At 36.7% G+C, this 19,496-nt stretch overlaps 2 protein-coding genes across 2 annotated transcripts; one reads left to right on the top strand and one right to left on the bottom strand.

Moving 5' to 3' along the window:
- The first annotated feature begins 7 nt into the window (after positions 1-7).
- LOC113360043 lies at positions 8-1,672 on the top strand. Its single transcript, XM_026603595.1, has 4 exons — positions 8-139; positions 226-268; positions 363-896; positions 1,044-1,672. The coding sequence occupies exons 1-4, from the start codon at positions 8-10 to the stop codon at positions 1,670-1,672; spliced, it is 1,338 nt and encodes a 445-aa protein (XP_026459380.1).
- A 2,811-nt stretch (positions 1,673-4,483) lies between these two features.
- LOC113361683 (TOG array regulator of axonemal microtubules protein 1-like) lies at positions 4,484-5,895 on the bottom strand. The gene is made up of 4 exons (XM_026604847.1): positions 5,578-5,895; positions 5,230-5,484; positions 4,939-5,133; positions 4,484-4,849 (listed from the first exon to the last, which is right to left on the bottom strand). Exons 1-4 carry the CDS (start codon positions 5,812-5,814, stop codon positions 4,601-4,603), a joined length of 936 nt encoding a protein of 311 aa, XP_026460632.1. The 5' UTR covers positions 5,815-5,895; the 3' UTR covers positions 4,484-4,600.
- Positions 5,896-19,496: the final 13,601 nt, after the last annotated feature.

Raw genomic sequence — 19,496 nt, 5'->3', positions numbered from 1 at the left:
AGAGAACATGGAGGGTAATACTGAAAAGATAACATCTAATTCTGAAATGGAAGACATGGAACATGATCTCGTTGAACAAGAAGGAGAAGGAGCAGCAAAGGAGTATTCTCATGAGATGAATGAGGCTTCTGTTGTTCTGGTAATTTCTCAACCTCAATTTATTTTTTCTCTTCATAATTCTTATTTCACTATCTGCTTTAAATTTAACACCCATCTTTTCTACAGTTATTTGCATTATACTTCCACTCACTTATTGCTTCACTTGACTGTTTCTGCACACAATATAGTTTTTATCTTGAGTATCAAGTTTCATTATATTTCTTTGAATTTTAACATGAAACTTCTAAGGTGGAATTGCCAAGGTTTTCTTGGCAAAGACACAAGAGACCACCTTGCCTCTCTGAATGTTTTGCACTCTCCTGATATCATCTTTCTGTCTGAAATCAAAATTAATGATGACATGATATCTCAACTTACTAGATTTCTAGGTTTACCAAATAAATGTTTTGTCCCTTCCATTGGTCAAGCAGGTGGTATTATTCTCCTTTGGAAGGATGGTTTTAAAATAGAAATTGTTAAACAATCCAGTAATATGATTCATGCTCTTGTGACAAATGACCCTGCCAAGGGTCAGTGGTTCTTATCTTGTGTGTATGGCACCCCTTATAAGAATGACCAACTCAGTCAATGGAACTACATAAAAGACCTTAGTACTTCTATTTCCATTCCTTGGGTCCTTATTGGTGATCTAAACATCATTATGAATCCATCTGAAAGAAACTCCAACACTGAAATTACTTCTCAGGAAGTCTTAGATGCCATTAAAGAATCAGATTTATCTGATTTAGGTTTCATAGGAAATCCTTTCACCTGGACTAGTAATAGTCATGGAACTGGTAAAACTAAGTCTATACTTGATAGGGCTTTAAAAAATAGTGAATGGACTTTGTCTTACCCTGATTCCAAACTTCTTCATTTACCTTAGAAGGGATCAGATCACTGCCCAATTTTATTGTCTCTATATAGTACTACTAATGTTTCAGGCAGGAATTGGAAGTTCTTTCAACATTGGTTAGAGAATGATACTTGTATGAATCAGATCCTCAATGCTTGGAAATCAAATACTACAGGCTCTGCTGCTTTCTTTCTCTCTGACAAACTGTCCAATACAAGACATATCTTATCAAAGTGGAGTAAAAGTATGTTTGGTAATATTCAAGCTAGAATCAACAGTCTGCAACAAGATCTTACTCTTCTTCAAACCTCAGATATTCAGGGTAGTAATACAACAAAAGTTATGGACTTGGAAAAGGAAATTGATACCTTAAATGAACTGCAAGCTAGCTCAAACAGACAAAAATCCAGAGATCATTTTTGTAATGATATGGATAGAAATTCAAAGTACTTCCACATAAGAGCTAATTATAGGAAAACCAGAAATAGAATAGATTCCTTACAAGCACAAGATGGTACTTGGTGTCAGGACAGAACCTCAATTGAAAATATTCTTGTCTCCCACTTCAAGAAGATAAGTACTACTTCAAGCCCTCCAGATTGTCAGAATTTTCTTCAGCATGTCCCTAATTGTATTTCTGAACAAGACAATGCAGATTTGGTAGCTGTTCCTTCTGTTCAAGAAATTCATGAAGCTTTATCTTTAATGGAACCATAGACTTCTCCTGGTCCAGATGGTTTTCCTCCAGGATTTTATCAATCACAATGGCAAATTGTCAAAGATGATGTATGCAAGACTGTTCAAGCTTTCTTCAGTTCAGGTTTCCTCCTCAAGAAATTAAACTATACTAGAGTATCCTTAATTCCAAAGATTACTTCATCCTACAAGCCAGAGGATTACAGGCCAATTTCCCTTTGCAATACAATTTACAAGCTTATCTCTCTCAGGTTGAAGAAATACATTGCAAATATTATTTCACCAATGCAGTCTGCCTATGTTCCAGGGAGACTTATTTCAGAAAATATATGTATGGTCCAAGAATTAGTGCAGGCAATGAAAAATAAAGGTGGAAGAACTGGTTTTATAGCTTTGAAGATGGATATGTCAAAGGCTTTTGACAGGTTAGAGTGAGATTTCCTCATTGAAGTACTAAAGAAGTTTGGTTTCTGTGACAAATTTTGTCAGCTTATTTTTCAATGCATCAGCACTACCCAAATAGAGAATGATCAATGGTTCTCCTTCTATTTCTTTCAAACCTTCAAGGGGAATAATACAAGGGGACCCTCTTTCCCCTTACTTATTCATCCTTGCCATGGAAGCTTTCTCAAGACAACTCTATCATCTTGAAGTGAGAAATCATTTAACAGGAATGAAGATTTCTAAGTCTGCTCCAAAGATAAACCATCTGTTGTTTGTAGATGATTGTCTATTATTCTGCAAAGCTAATAAGGTGCAAACCAATACTTTACTTAAAGTAATAGAAGATTTTAGTAAGTGCTCTGGTCAATTAATCAATTTCAATAAATCTGCTGTCTACTTTAGTAAAAATACAACACCTTATACTTGTCAAGTTATCAGTGGTCTTCTTCAGGTCAGACAACTGGATATTGCTAAAGAGAAGTATTTGGGCTTACCATTTTTTGTTTGAAGAAATAAGAAAAATTCTTTCTCTTGTCTTACTCAGAAAATGGAAGCTAGACTCACCAAATGGTCTTGTATTAACATATCTGAAGCAAGGAGATCAGTCATGGTTAGAAATGTTACTAATTCTATTCCAGTTCATCACATGATTAGCTTCAAGATTCCAGATGACACTATTTCTAAGATGAATACAATTCAACAAAAATTTTGGAGGAACAAGAATTCCAACAAAGGAAAGCATTTCATATCCTGGAGGAAAGTCAACAAAGCTAAAGAAGAGGGAGGTCTGGGATTCAGAAATTTAGAAGTTTTTAATAGAGATCTCTTAGCTAAGTCTGCCTGGAAGTTATGCTATGAAGACACTTCTATTTGTGCAAGGTCCCTAAAAGCTAAGTACTTCCCAGATGGTCAAGTGTTTAACACTCAAGACCATACTAAAGCTATATGGTCATGGAGAAGCATAAGTTCTGAGTTACAGTTCATTAAAAAATATAGTATCTGGTCAGTGGGTGATGGCAAAAAAATCTTAATCTGGAGCTACAAATGGATTGGGGGTCTTGATGGTCCTCCTTCTCCTAGTGCTTCTGCAACAAATGCTGGAAGTTTCACATATGTTCATGAGCTTATCAATAAAGAGACAGGTCAATGGGATAATAATATTTTATCATCCTTATTTGAATCTTCCATAGTAAGTATGATACAAAGGATCTCAGGTTAGAAGACAAGTTGATTTGGTCTTTAGAAAAAAATGGTTCTTTTTCAGTTAAATCAAGCTACAAAAAATGATGGAAGAGAAAAATGGTAATGACTCGGTTGGTCCTAGAATGAAAGGCATCTTCAAGAAACTCTGGAAACTCCCTCTTCTACCTAGGATAAATCAGTTTCTGTGGAAGTGTATCATTAATATTCTTCCTACCAGGGATAAACTCCTAAGCTTTATTCAAGAAGAAAATTCAGGTTGCCCTTTTTGCAATCAAGTTATGGAAACTCCACGGCATTGTATTCTGGAATGTCATACTGCTAGGATGGTGTGGTTTGCTGTGTTGGGTTTATACACAAATAATACTGGTGACATGGTGGAATAGTTCTGCTCTTGGTTTGACAAACTTATTGTACATCAAATTCAAGAAGAAGTACTGTGTAAAATTGCCATAACAGTTTGGTGTATCTGGAACTCAAGATGTGACAAAGTTTTCAAAACCAAGAATGTCACTACTGATACCATCATTTTTATGTGCAGAAAGGAGATAGCAGAGTTTGAAGCAAAACCTAAGCATGTTTCTGAGTCTACAATGCCTCAACCTAGAACTAACTTACATTGGTCACCCCCTCCGATCGGCACCTTTAAAATTAGTTGTGATGGTTCATTTCAGCAGCTTAATAACTCAGGTGGAATTGGTCTAATTATCCGTGATTTTGCAGGCACCTTCAGGGGATCAAAATGCATCTACTTAAGACATATATGGAATGCAGAGCAAGCTGAAGCAAAGGGATTGTGGGAAGCAGTGCAGTGGGCTAAGGAAAAGGACTTGGAGAATGTAGTTTTCGAATGGGATTCAAAGCTTGTCGTGGAAGCAGTAAATAAGAATATCTTCAACGTTGATCGAAGATTACGTAATTTAATTCTAGACATTAAGAAGTTATTTAAATTTTCTAGCTCTTGGCAATGTTGTTATGTGCCTAAAGAGAAAAATAAAATAGCAGATAAATTTTCTAAGCTTGCTAGAATAGAAAGATTAAGCAATGTTTGGTTATTAGAACCTCCGAATGAAATTGCTGCCAAAGTGCAGCAAGAAGGAGACTATGTAATCAACAATGTTTAAGAATGATATCTTAAAGTTTCAAAAAAAAAAAAAAAAAAAAAAAACAACTGAAATTGAAGAACTCGTTAATCAAAAACCACTTTATAAACTGGAAACACTTCAAATGTACGGAAACACTCTTTTTAAATCTAGTGGGTACGAGGTTTTACACGAAAAACCTCAATTACAGTACAACTAGTTACTAAGTAAAAATTATCTTAATCAAAGATTGTGCTTGAATAGTTTGCAAATTAGAAAGGCAGAAATTCTCCCATGATTCTTTCAACGATAGTTCAGAATCCTTGAGTTCTTCATCTTGGACAAAAGCATCATAAATCGAAGTAATAGTCTTACGAGCAGCTTCTCTAGCTTCAGGTAGCCTGTCGTTCAATAAATCTGCCCCAATTTGAATAAGCTTTCCCAATCCGAACTCTTTCATTCCATTTAAATCCTGAAAATTCAAAACAGGAGTCCAATCAGAAAGGTACAATTTATTAAAACATTTCGATTCTTACCAGCTTTGAATGAGTACCAACATACCATCCTTGATGCAGAATGAGAAATTGAAACAGCTGCTTTAGCCCTAACTCGAGGATTGTTATGGCTGCTGTAAACCCGAAGTTTGTGAAGCAACTGAACTGGAGAAATTGACTCCACCATGATTCGTAGGGATTTCTCGGCTTCTTCGCACACAAATTTCTTGTCTTGTGATGCTTTTAACAAAAGTTGCAGCAACTATAACAACACCCAACAATCACATTAGAGATCGAGATAGACAAATCTACGGAGCGAGAAACAAAGTGGATATAGGGACTAATGTAATTAACATACCAGCTGATCTAAGGCATCTGAAGTAGAGGATTCAAGCAAGTTATCAGTGAAAGCCTTAAAAATATCAGAAGCCGCCATAATCGATGTCTTAACTAATGCACTTCTCGGATTCTTCATTGCTTTTACCATTACCAGCATGACTTTATCTAGTACTGGAACCAAGATAGATGAATCAAACAAAGCAAATCGTCTAACATCGTTTAATGACTCACAAACCTTCGCCCAATCTTTCGAATCTAATCCATCCATCAGACCCTGATTAAAACATAAAACACATTAGATTAACACCAAGAATTCAATACTTTTAACTGAAAAGGAAAATCTGTACAGAGAGATTTAGATGGTTACATTGATTTTAGATTCCGGCTCTGAAATGGGGTTCAGATCTTCGGAAGAAATGTATTCGATTATAGGTTCTGAAGATACAGGAACAGGAGCTTGGTTTTCATCATTAACAATGATATCAGAAGTGGATTTTTTAGATACAGGAAGAACTGAAACTCTTGCAATTTTCTTAGGTCTATCTGGTGTGGTTGGAAGGGCATTATCAAGAGATCTAAGAGCCATTTTTTCTCCAGATTTCATGATGGTAGAGATGTGTTTTAGAGAGAGAGAGAAAAAAGTGTTAAGTGAATCAATGAATGTTCTTTGATTTACAGGATTTGCAGAGAGAGATAAATGTCTATTTCAATTAGAGTTTTTTATTTTGAAATTTAAAAACCAAGTGTTTTGGAAAAAGTCGGATCTCTAACGGTAGGTTTTCTAACGGTCGAGTAAAATTATGCTACATTGAAATGACTTTTGAAGTCCGGCTTTATTTTACCAATCTAGGTTTACCTGGGAAGACTTTCACGGTGTATTTTTACCAGGTATATATCACGGAGGCCTGTAATTTCTGAAGATTATTGAAGAAGACAATGGATGTTAAAGTCAATCGTTCGACCTAGCCACTTTACCAAAAAAAAATAAAATAATAATCTGTTCCATTTTTTAAATAAAAAGACATTTTTTACTTATTATTAATCATCAGAATTGTACAACAAGTTAGTTGGTAGCCTGGCTTCAGGCTGAGCTCCAACATCTTTTTAAATAGCTACTCCTAATCTATGAAAAAGAAAACTACTCACATTAATATTGACACCAAAATATTATGACGATTGACAATATCATTGAGGATTTTGTTCTTTTAACACTAAACTTCTTTGTTTTTCCGACTCCATTTCGCTAAGTGGTCCATCTCCCCGTTATAGTTTCTATATTCATAGCTAATATCCACATTATCATAGTTACACAAAAAGATAGGACATCCTTTATAATTGTTTTTGTTCTCCGATCACAAGATGAAGTCCTATTGTTCACAAAATTTACTACGTCTTTACAATCTGTTATGATCCTGATGTCGATTATATTAATCTCTTTCGTCCATTTCACCGTTGTTTGTAGCGTTGTCGCTTCTGCTGCTGTTGGTCCTGTTCTGTATCCCGAGGAGAAATTAATGTCAGTAATACTGTTATTTAACCAATAAACTATCCCAACTCCCTATGACCCATCATGTTCATTAAAAGGAGCATCTACAAAGACCATATCATGTTTTAACATTTGAAAATTGTGAAAGTTTGCGGGCATCCAACTTAAAACCAATTGGAAATGAGTGGAGTGGCCCTTCCATATTATATTTTACGTTAATTAAGGGGATATTAGCAATGTGAGACTATTGTACATTCACACGCCCCATCACGTGTAAGGCCAGTCACTCGGCCTAACACGTGGACCTACATACGAGTGACCAGTCAATCTGCAACATGTGTACAAGTGAATGACTAGTAATTGTGTAACACCTCGGCCAGTACGGCCTACACCCCGGGTGTACAAGTGAAAAATCGGTACACTTCGGCCAGTAGCTCCGCCTACACCCGGCGCTCCCAATACTCATAGAGAGTCTCCCACGATACTAGTATAATACCACAAATCTCCTTGCGAATCACAGCTGCTTTTGATGCCGGAAAATACTTCTCAAGGAACAACTTCTTCATTCCATTCCATGTGGTTATACTTCCAGAGGGTAAGCAAAAGAACCACTCTCCCGCAACATCTATAAGGGAGAAAGGAAAAGCTATCATCATAGCCATATCGGCATCTGCAGTTGCTTGCTTCAAACTAGTAACAACATGATGAAATTGTTATAAGTGACGATTAGGATCCTCTCTCGCTAAACCTCTGAATTTGGGCAGCAAGTGAATCAATTGCGGCTTCAAATCAATGGTTCCATTCAGCTGAATACATAAAGGTTGTTGGTCAATGTTTGGAGAAGTGAGCTCCTTGAGTGTTCTTGGAGCAGGTGGTCGACCTCCCATTGTGTTGTCTTCCTCTTTGTCTGAATCCGAGAATTCACTTGGTGTAGAACTAGGAGGAAGTGGAGTATTCACTGCTCGAATCAAGTCTTTTGGAAAAGTGCCCGAACGAAGACGTATACCAATTGGACTTGGTCTGCCCTCTCCACACATTCACCAAAGAAATAGTACCTGAAAATCAGATTCTAAGAGATTGAATAAGCAAATTGAAATTGAAAATAAAAGCGAAAATAACAACTATGAATAAAATAAATAACAACTAAACTTGTCACTGCCTCCCCGGCAGCGGCGCCAATTTTGACGAGGTGTCAACTCGCAAATAATACTTCTCTACTTTTCTTTATACTAGCAAGTAGTACAATGAAAGCAGGATCGTCTCGAGGGAGGTATGAAGCAAAAGTTGTTATGCAAATATTCCTAGCAAAGAAGATTTTTGTTCTAGAAATTCTGAAAATCACAAAGTTGTATTCAAATATGAGATGAGATTGATTAAAGATTCATTCTCGACCACAAAACAAAAACCAAATTGATATATAGCACGTTCTTCGCATTATCTTGTTACTAACAACCCTAGGATAATTAGTACGCTCAACTATCCCGTTATTATCTCCTAAGCTCACCGGATACGGAAGCGCTCGACTACCGGATTCTACTTGCCAAGTTTCTTGACGTGGCTTTTGCAAGAATTGGTACCCACCTTGTTGATTAAAAGGAGGATTGGAAACTGTTGTTAGAGCATAGCTCGATCGACCTCGCATGCGTTGCTATATCAAGCATGTTTGTCAATGTTAATGATCAAAACTATGAGTTTTGATTTCTAGTATACATAGCTAAGTCTCGGACTAAGATATAAAAGTGTAGTTGAGCTCAAGGACTTCATGGCAATTCATCATACAACGACGAATATCTACTCAAGGAACCGTGGAACTTCATCAACAAAAAAGTATGTGGAGACTTGAACTTATCTATCACTCAAAAGTCTATCTCTTCTATCTCCTACTTCTTATGAGACAAAAGTTGTATGCTATATAGACTGGATCATACACATTTGATATTTCGAGCCGAGTATATCTCGCCTATCTATACCTCGAAATCATGTATTGGTAAAGCGTTTCGCTTTGATCGGGTTTATCTTAACCTAATGACGAAAGTCATATTGTTTCAATCACTTTGAAAATCGCTTTGACGAGAAATAGTGTAACAACTATATAACGTCCTCTACGAATGTTTCAATGGTTGGAATGAGAGTTTAGGTCAATATAACCAATGATGGATATAAGCATTGTGTGGTAACACATATGTGCATAAGTCTTATTCCTTAATCCAAAGTTTGCGAACTTTGTTGATTGAGAGAAACCGGAGGAATTGGCTTTGCCTAGTCCGCGAACTGACCGAAGTTCTCTTACCAAGAATTTCTGCTGGGATTTTCCAAAAACTCGTTTGCGTGTTTAGTCCGCGAACCTAGTCCGCGAACTGGCGGAAGTCTCTTTGCCGAGATTTTCTGTTGAGTTTGGAAAACTCTGCCGGTTGTCTTAAGTCCACGAACTTGTTTGCGTACTTGAGTGGGTTATGATCTAAAGATGTGCTCTGAACATGAAACTTAAATTACTAAGGAATGCAGTATGCAAACCGTGGCTATAAAGTTCATGAGACGATTCAATCGAATCATCTTTGTTTCAATTGTGTCTTGTGTAGTTACATAAGATCTCATAGGAATTGAACAACTCTCTAACTAGTTCATTTGAGTCAATTGAACTAGTTATGGTGAAGAAGAACAAGGTTAATATGAAATGCTCATATGGTTAACCTTTTGGGTTACTATGTTGAACCAACATACACGTACACGTTTGGGCACGGTTTTCATAAACCCAGTAAACGTATATCTCAAGTGTGTGGGACAAGCTAAGTTTTCGATCTAACGGTTGAGAAATATTAGCTTGAATATAAATCAAGCTTTCATCTAACGATGAATATTGATTGCTTTGTACCTAAGGCGAAACCCTGATTTGAAGAATATATAAAGGGGACATCTAGAATTGGGAAAAACTAATCCCCACACGTCTGTGTGATACTAGTGCGCTCGCTAGCGTCGATTCTCCTCTAACCTTTGGTTTTCTTCTCTAAAACCAGGTTAACGACTTAAAGACTTTATTGGGATTGTGAAGCCAGACCGATACTACTTTTATCGTAGTTGTGTGATATGATCTTGCATCTTTTATCATACGAGTACAATCTTATTGATTGGCTTCAGATCGTGAGAGTTCTCCGATAGGCAAGATAAAGAAGTCACAAACATCTTCGTCTCACTTTTTGTGATTCCTCGACGTCCTCTTGTTTATACAAGTAAGACTGTTATGAGGTGATTGATTAATCTAGGTTGTTCTTCGGGAATAGAAGACCGGATTATCAATTGGTTCATGTTCACCTTGATTTCATATCATAAGACGGAACAAAAACCTAGGGTTCTTCTGTGAGAGACAGATTTATCTTTTGATAGACTTTTCTGTGTGAGACATATTTGTTTATTATCAAGTCTGCGATTTTGGGTTGCAACAACTCTTAGTTGTGGGTGAGATCAGCTAAGGGAATCAAGTATCCTGCTGGGATCAGAGGCGTTGGAGTACAACTGTACCTTGAATTAGTGGGACACTGATTGGGGTTCAACTATAGTCCAGTCCGAAGTTAGCTTGGAGTAGGCTAGTGTCTGTAGGGGCTTAATACAGTGTGTATTCAATCTGGACTAGGTCCCGGGGTTTTTCTGTATTTGCAGTTTCCTCGTTAACAAAACTTCTGGTGTCTGTGTTATTTCTTTTCCGCATTATATTTTTATATAATTGAAATAATACAGGTTGTGTGTTAAAGATCATCAATTGGAAATCCAACCTTTGGTTGTTGATTGATATTGATTGATCCTTGGACATTGGTCTTTGGTACCGTCCAAGTATTCCTTGTGTTTGATTATGACTCACTGATTTTTATTAGCTTGAGTAATATCAAAAACAAGAGAGAGATATTAACTCCTTGAGATACTTTTATCTATATTGAGTCTGACTGTCTAGTTGATTCTCTAACAAAGTATTTCGGAGTTAGTCCATACAGTTTGCTAAGCGAAATATTGGGTGGTGTTGTTAGACCCCCGCTTTTTCAACTGCCGCATGCTTGTTGGCGTAGCTGAAATTGGGATGATCTCGCCAACCCGGATTGTATGTGCTAGAGTATGGATCATATCTTGGCCTTTGCTGATTTTGGTACGTGGCACTTGCTTGCTCAACATCTTCAGTGTATGATGATGGTATGACGGCAGCTGCTATTTGTTGCATCATCCTCTCCATGTTACCCATCCGTTGTTCCATATGTGAAGAATCACCAACTTCATTCAATTTCCTTACCACTGATTCACCTCGAGTGTAGAATTGTTGAGTGTTTGCAGCCATGTTTTCTAACAAGCTTGTAGCTTCAACAATGGTTTTGTTGGTGAGTGCACCACCACTTGCGGCATCGATCAAATTTCTATCATTAGAAAGCAACCCCTCATAGAAATATTGAATCACAAGTTGATCGCTGATTTGGTGGTGTGGACAGCTAGCTAAAAGCTTCTTGTAGCGCTCCCAATACTCTTATAGAGTCTCCCCCGATACTTGTATAATACCACAAATCTCCTTGCGAATCACAACTGCTTTCGATGCCGGAAAATACTTCTCAAGGAACAACTTCTTCATTCCATTCCATGTGGTTATACTTCCAGAGGGTAAGCAAAAGAACCACTCTCCCGCAACATCTATAAGGGAGAAAGGAAAAGTTGTCATCATAGCCATATCGTCATCTACAGTTGCTTGCTTCAAACTAGTCACAACATGATGGAATCATTGTAAGTGACGATTAGGATCCACTCCCGCTAAACCTTGGAATTTAGGCAGCAAGTGAATCAATTGCGGATTCAACTCAATGGTTCCATTCAGCTGAATACACAAAAGTTGTTGGTCAATGTTTGGAGAAGTGATCTCCTTGAGTGTTCTTGGAGCAGGTGGTCGACCTCCCATTGTGTTGTCTTCATCTTTGTCTGAATCCGAAAATTCACTTGGTCTAGAACTAGGAGGAAATGGAGTATTCACTGCTCGAATTAAGTCTTTTAGCAAAGTGCCCGAACGAAGACGTATACCAATTGGACTTGGTATGCCCTCTCCACGCATTCACCAAAGAAATAGTACCTGAAAATCAGATTCTAAGAGATTGAATAAGTAAACTGCAATTGAAAATAAAAGCAAAAGTAACAACTATGAATAAAAAAATAACAACTAAACTTGCCACTGCCTCCCCGGCGAGGTGTCAACTCGCAAATAATATTTCTCTACTTTTCTTTACACTAGCAAGTAGTATAATGAAAGCAGGATCGTCCCGAGGAAGGTATGAAGCAAAAGTTGTTATCCAAATATTCCTAGCAAAGAAGATTTTTGTTCTAGAAATTCTGAAAATCACAAAGTTGTATTCAAATATGAGATGAGATTGATTAAGGATTCATTCTCGACCACAAAACAAAAACCAAATTGATATATAGCACGTTCTTCACATTACCTTGTTACTAACAACCCTAGGATAATTAGTACGCTCAACTATCCTGTTATTATCTCCTAAGCTCATTGGATACGGAAGCGCTCGACTACCGGATTCTACTTGCCAAGTTTCCTAGAAGTACGCTCTCTAAATGTGACTTAAACAAATACTCTAAGTTTTGTGAGATAAGGTTGCTCCTAGTGATGAACTCAAAAGCATGAATCACCTACTAGTGTCAATTTCTACATATGGGTACTTAACGAAGTCTCATCATCAATACCGACATATTGCTACTTGTGTTTAATTCTCTAGACAATTACGGGTCGAAGAAAATATAAACTAGCAATAAGATTGTGACATAACTATTTTAATTTCGAACTTAAACAATTAAGGAAAAATCCATAAGCATTATCATCATGGTAGAAATCAAACAATAACCAAAATTGCGAGAAAACTAGCTATTGCATATCAATCATGAGTTCATATATCGGCCTTTGAAATCACCCTTAATCAAAAATAGTTTTAGTTACTCATAGTTTCGGAGTTCATCATCAATAATAGTTGAATAAAGAAGATGAAAGATAAAAAGAAAGCAAACCCTAGTTGCGGCTATCTCCAAAAAACTCCAAGTAAAATACGTGATAAACAAAGAAGTGGAAGACTTTCCCTTTTGTAGCTTTTCTCCTTTTCAAACTAGGTTAAGTCTCAAAAGCCAAAAGTCCAAGTAGTCCATCAAGCCCATGTTTGAGAAGAATCCATGTAGAAAATCTCTGAGTCAGCGCCAGAGTCAGCTGTTAACTTGTTTGAATGGGCTGAGTTGCCAGGCCATAGTCTCTGCCATTTTGCAAAGGCCAAGCCAATGTTGAATCATCATTGCACATGACTATCTGCTACTCCACTTGTCTTCCCAGCTACAACAGCTACAACTGCATTTGTAATCCCAGTTTCGTTCGAATTCACCAGTGCCTTCACTTCAGCTGCAATTCAGTCGAGCAGCAAACCAACATTTCACCACAGACCACCACCAGAAACCACCATCTCAATGCGCATCTCCCATGACTTCGTTGTACAACATGGAACCAGTACAACTGCATCTGTATCTTCACAAGCAAACAACTGCAATGCCTCCCACATTACCCATTCATTCCTTTCTATGCTCAAATTAACTACGTCAACAAACCAATCTTATAACAATAGCAACATATCCAAGCATCATTTAATTTCCCTGAGCAGCACCAGCTCATACCAACCTCAGATGACCTTCCCTGAACTCAACTGCACTTCAGTTCATCTCAATAATAACAACCAATTTCTCCTCCATCTCCAACTTGTTAACAACATCATCAGAAACCCCAAAATCCATCAGAAACACCAACACATTTCCCTGTAATGAGCTCAAGACATCTGAACTGCAACTTCACATACATTATAGCACCAGCAGTTTGCAACTTCATCGAACCAACCTAGCCATTATGACCATGGCAACAACAAATTAAGCCACCTGCAATTCAGTAACTCCACCTGCAATTTCATATCATCACCTGCAGTTCATACAAACTAACTGAAACATCAGTTCATGCCTTCATACAACTCCATCTGCATCCTCCATTCAATTTCATAAGTCCCTGCAATTGCAACTCTTGCCTGCAAAGTCATTCCCAACTCTATCAATTCAACAGCAGAGACAACCCCAGATTTCATAATTTCTCATGTCAGCAACATCAGTGTCTCCTCCCTGCAATTGCACTTCCTTGTCCTAATCTTTTCGATCTCCGGTTATCATCACCACTGATTCTCTTCTCTGCATCGCCTCGGTTCAGCTGAACCCATTTCCACAAGACACTATGAACTGCAATCTATCACTGCAAAACCACCAACAACACTGAAACCACCTCAATCTTCATAGACATCCACCAATTTCACCATCTACAACTGTTGAATCTTCAACTGGGAAAAACCCATCTCTCAAATTCCTTTATCTTCTTATCACTGCCAACATCAAACCCTGACACTGAAATCCACCAAAATCATCACCAGATTCTTCAATCACTCAATAATCCGTCAAATCCATTCATTTCTCACAAACCCATCTTCTCAGACATTGATTAAACCACCAGTACCACAGACAAAGTCAGACCCATTAGTTCCATTGAACTCAAAATCACCACCATCCTCATAAGAACACACTCAACAGCATCTCCCTGAGTTCAATTTCTTCATATGACTTCATAGAAATGGCAAACCCTAACCACTATCAAAACATCCTCAATGAAATCTGGTTTCTTTAACAACAACAGTGAAATCTTCTCGAATCTCCATATCTCTGTGTTGCTCATCACCAGAAGATCTAGATCCTCACTCAATCTCCTCACTCGATTCCTCTGTAATAGTTTCATCAAATTTATCTTACATCAGCTGCCTTTTCACAGCTTCCGTTCTCTCTAACTTTCAGATAGAACAGTGATGAGAAGAAAATAAATGATTCTCTCGGAGTTGGGTCTAGGTAATGATAGAAATTGATGTAAACGCCCACGAATTTAGATAGGGGCCACCCAGTTACCAGCTGGCCTGTCAGTTCCAAAGAAATGACTGCCCATTCTATTTTCATGCTCCGTAGCTAGCTTCTCTCGCCTGTGAATCGATCTTTTTGCTCCTTTTCTCTCCACACGAACGCTTTCTTCTTCCTCGGATTCTTTTACAACAGCAGCCGCCTCTTACTTCTCAAACCCACTTCTTCTCTTCAACTTCTCTTCATCAATAAAGCAATCGTGCTTTTCAGACAGATAGTTGCATCACTAAAGCCGACATGCTTTTCAGATAGAAATTAAGAAATAGAAGCAAATAATGAGAAATACTTCGTATCCAACAACAGTTGCACTTGAAATGACGCTTTTGCCCTGTTTCTTCTTCTTTTGTTCCAAATGACTCCAAAGTACCTAAATACTCAAAAGCAAACATAAGATACATAATTTACAAGAAAACTCAGCAAAGAAAGCATAAATAATAGATAAATATTAAGGTGTTTTAGACACCTATCAAGAACTCACCTTCCATCTAAATCTATCCTGATTTTGTATGTTATGTATATGGCCTTAATTTTGGAAGCCACCGTATCTGAAAATACTGAGTCAATTAAACCAGTATTCCATTGACCATACATATGAATGAGACCAGAAACATAAACCAAATCTTCATGCTTCCAATTACTCAACACACCCATTTTAGGTATTCAATTATCCTTGGATATTTGAATATTTCTGTTATTTCCTATTTCCCATATAATATTATCTTTTATAATTTCTAATCCTTTCCTAATGCTTGTCCATACCCAAGAAGTATTGTAATAAGTATTCTTATGGAAATGATGATTCCTTGAGAAATACTTTCCCTTAAGTAATCTAACCCAAAGATAATTCAGGTCGTTTGGTAATCTCCATGCCAATTTATTAAGCAAGGAAATATTCATCTAATGAGGATTACGAATACCCAATCCTCCACAAGATTTAGGTGTGCATATCCTACACCAAGCCTTCAGATAATAAGCCTTTTTCTGATTATTTTTGTTCCACCAGAAATCCATCTGGATTCTATCAAACTTGTCTAACATAGATGTAGGGAATTCAAAACACTGTATATGATAACAAGGATATGCATATATAGTTGGATTAATCAGCACTGTGCGACCATCTTGAGATAATGGCTTCGTCTTCCATCCATGTAAGGTCCTATAAGCCTTCGCTAGAAGTGGTTCAAAATCTAAAGACCTTTTCCTATTGAAAAATAATGGAGTACCCAAATGTTTTTCATCTTTGGAAATTCTTTGGACTCTTCACATCCTTGCTAGATATTCATGTGCTTATTGTGCACTTTCTTGCTAAAAAATACGCCCGATTAGTGATAGTTTATGTTTTGCCCAAAAGATTTCCTAAAAATATTTAAAATATTCATCAGATATCTAACCTCTGAGATATCTGCCTTGCAAAATATAAAAAAATCATTCGCAAATAGAAGATGCGATATAACCAGACACCTTTTATATATATGCATTCCCGAGAATGTTTTATTTTGCTCAGCATGATAAACCAAAAAATATGTATAAGACTTACTAGGTTCAAAATGCAACACTCAAAACAACTCAACCAAAATTTAGAACAACTAAAAGATGGAAATATATAACAAGAGGTAAGAAAAGTAACCAAATCAGAGATGAGATTTTGGTACTTGAACTCCCCTCGCAAATCTTTAGATCTTTCACTTTGCCAAAGACCATGGCTTCTTCTTGAAGAACTGCTTTTGCAGCATCTAATGGTGTTGAATTTATATGACTTGTAAGATGATCATTTAAAAAAAAAAACACAAGGTGAACAACTTTATGCTTAGCTACCACAAACAACACACATAAAACACAAACAAATCAAAAAAATATGTTTAAGACTTACTAGGTTCAAAATGCAACACTCAATACAACTCAGACAAAATTTTAAACAACTAAAAGCTGGAAATATATAACAAGAGGTAAGAAAACTAACCAAATCAGAGCTTTTGGTACTTGAACTCCCCTCGGAAATCTTCAGATATTTCACTTTGCCAGAGACCATGGCTTCTTCTTGAAGAACTGCTTTTGCAGCATCTAATGCTGTTGAATTTATAGGACTTGTATCCTCATGTAGAGTGGCTAAAGCATCTGAAATTATATCAGTGGTACATTTTCCTAAATCCTATACTATGCTAGAAGCCAAGCATATCCCAGAAGATAAAGTTTTCCTTCTAACAAATCTTGAAAGTACTTCTATTTTTCCTTTCTCTTCATCTCCTCTTCATCCCCCCCCCCCCCCCCCCCCCCCCCCCCCCCCCCACACACCACACACACTCTTTTCTTTTCCTTGGTTTGTAAACTCTTTTGAGACCTCAGTGTCACAAATTGTGATTACTTTTGCTTTCACATCTAGATTTGGACACTTCCAGTCTATATCCATTCTTTTCCTTTTTCCGTTGCTCCTATTAACTGCTTCTTTATCAATCAAACTCTTGTATTCAACTGATGTTTGATCAGTCTTTTTCCAGTTTTTGGCTTTGTGTTTCTTCAATTCCAAATAACCCTTAGCCTCATGTTTTGTTCCTACTAACACTGGTGTGTTACCTACAGTAGTAGGAGTTTCATTTTTGCAGTCATAACCTGGATGGTGAGTTATCCGCATACATATGGTATAGACCAGACCTGAAAGACCAATGTAATATGTTTTTATCTGTTACTTCCTTGTACTCAAGTTTTCTAAAATCATGTCAACCCTATTAACTAGTGGCTTAGTTATATCCACCATCACCAGTACTTTATATTCTCCATCATGCGGACCGGTCACATCAGAAATTCACCAATTTGTTTAGCTACTTTTCTTGCCATGTACACTCTATCAGATATAAAACTTTTGAAAGCAGTCCAAAAGATGTATTTATCAAACTTAAGATCAAAGTGTCTAACTTGTTCAATATTTTCTCTAAGAGACATAAGTTTTCCTTCCACAAATGCATTTGACAATACCACCTTAGCAAACTCTTTTGACTCTTCAAAAGAGAAGAAAAACATATTTTTGGTTTTTGTTTCTCTTACCTCTAGCTTCCGTTGCAGGTTCCATTTGTTCTTTAAGCCTCTCTTAACTTGATCATGTCTTATTTTGGATTTGTAGAAACCTTCTTCTATGAATAAATTTCCCACCAGTTCCATAGATTCATTCCTTTTAATACAAGAAGCATCCATTTTGATAAATTCTATCAGAAAGACAACATTTTCCTCCATTAGTTTCCTACCGTACTCATCCCCTGAGAAATTATCGGATTATCCGTCTTAATACCTAGTGAAAAGAACACAGTAGCAAATGTTTTATAAAAGAAAACCAGAGAAATAAAGCTTGTGATTGTAACCCTTTATGTTACTCATATTTCTTTTATAATTTTAGGAAAACATATGAATTCCTCTTGATATTGTTCCTCCCTTGCCACTTGGAGGAAAAATTCTTTCGACCCTTTCATGCAGCTACCTTTCCTTCTTACAGCAAACAAAACCAAACTTTCTTCCAAACTGAAATCCTTCTGAAAATTGCTGAGTCTAATGATTACAAACATAATAAATTTATATGATAAACATTTACTCTTCTAATCAATGAAGTATCCACGTGCAAATTTGCTTCTAGCAAGTATAATCAATAGATAGATCCAACATCTCCATCGCATGACCAACCGTTGAAGGAAATCCAACCAACACCACTCAACAGAATCAACCATGAATTCTGGTAAGTGAAATCCAAACTAGTTAGAGAGGAGATCTTTCCCAAGCTCTCGAGAATTAAAATGAAAAAAAATCCATAATCAAAACCCCGACTAGATTAGATACAATCTCATATAAAAACCCTAATTTTTTAGTGAATGTCGAAATTAAAAACTAAACAAAACAACATATCAACTCAGATAATAACACTAAGAAGCCAATCAGTTAACTTATTTGTTTTGTTTCAAAGCATAGACCTATTACTAGATCATCTTTTATAAAACTTAACAATTGATCAAAAAAAAAATCTCCGAGTTAGTTTCCGTTTCGCAGTCTTTCTCTCTCGGATTCAAAACCCGGAATCAATCATCTGCTTCATTGCAGTATGTAAGATAATATATTGCTATCTAATCTTATTTGGCACCCCTGCACGTAAAGAAGTTTCCCTCGGATTTTTGTCAGATGATAATAGAGATTTGCGTCCGGCAGATATTCTTGTTTATAATCGGGAGAATGGTCAGGATGTTTGTATGGATATCACGGGTATCTCACCATTCACAGGTGAAGGTGTTCGTGCCTTTATTCCGGGCCGGGCTATTTTGAGTGCTGTCTTGCGCAAATGCACTAAATATTTAGACAAATGAGTTTCACATGGATATGGTTTGGGTGTCCTTGCCTTTTCCACGTTGGGGAGCTTAGTGGTGATACTTTATGTTTTTTTTTAAGAGATTGAAGAATGTCTAGTTAGCAATGATGTTAGTAGCGGTGTAGGTACATTTCTTTTTTATAAATTGGGTGTCGCTATTCAAAAAGGTGTTGGGGCTTAGCTTGTTGCTAGACTACCAATCAAAGTCTTGTACGAAACCTGAACAGGACATTTTTCTGATAAATATTATTTTATTTTATAATAAAAAAAGACGGATATTATATGAAAAGAAGTTTTTTTTTAATGTAATTTTTATTACTTTATTTTAGTACCAGGGAAACAAAACTTAAGTTTCAAAAATGATAATTAAAAAAAACTAATTTACGACACGTTAAATGGTAAATAGTGAATTTGGTTCTGATTGTAAATCTATTAAATGGTAATTAGCGCTTATACA

Source organism: Papaver somniferum, chromosome 3 (genome assembly GCF_003573695.1).
Source record: "Papaver somniferum cultivar HN1 chromosome 3, ASM357369v1, whole genome shotgun sequence".
NCBI classification, from domain to species: domain Eukaryota; kingdom Viridiplantae; phylum Streptophyta; class Magnoliopsida; order Ranunculales; family Papaveraceae; genus Papaver; species Papaver somniferum.
Note: the sequence above shows the minus strand (reverse complement) of the source record. Positions and strands in the feature narration are given on the sequence as shown.

Bases quoted from the DNA above. Each gene is read 5' to 3' on its own strand.
- LOC113361683 (XM_026604847.1), bottom strand. From the start codon at position 5,814: ATGAAATCTGGAGAAAAAATGGCTCTTAGATCTCTTGATAATGCCCTT. The intron at 5,485-5,577 runs GTAACCATCTAA...TGTTTTAATCAG, and splicing joins AGCCGGAATCTAAAATCAAT to GGTCTGATGGATGGATTAGA. The intron at 4,850-4,938 runs GTATGTTGGTAC...TTGAATTTTCAG, and splicing joins CTCATTCTGCATCAAGGATG to GATTTAAATGGAATGAAAGA.
- LOC113360043 (XM_026603595.1), top strand. From the start codon at position 8: ATGGAGGGTAATACTGAAAAGATAACATCTAATTCTGAAATGGAAGAC. The intron at 140-225 runs GTAATTTCTCAA...TCTTTTCTACAG, and splicing joins ATGAGGCTTCTGTTGTTCTG to TTATTTGCATTATACTTCCA. The intron at 269-362 runs GTTTCTGCACAC...GGAATTGCCAAG, and splicing joins ACTTATTGCTTCACTTGACT to GTTTTCTTGGCAAAGACACA.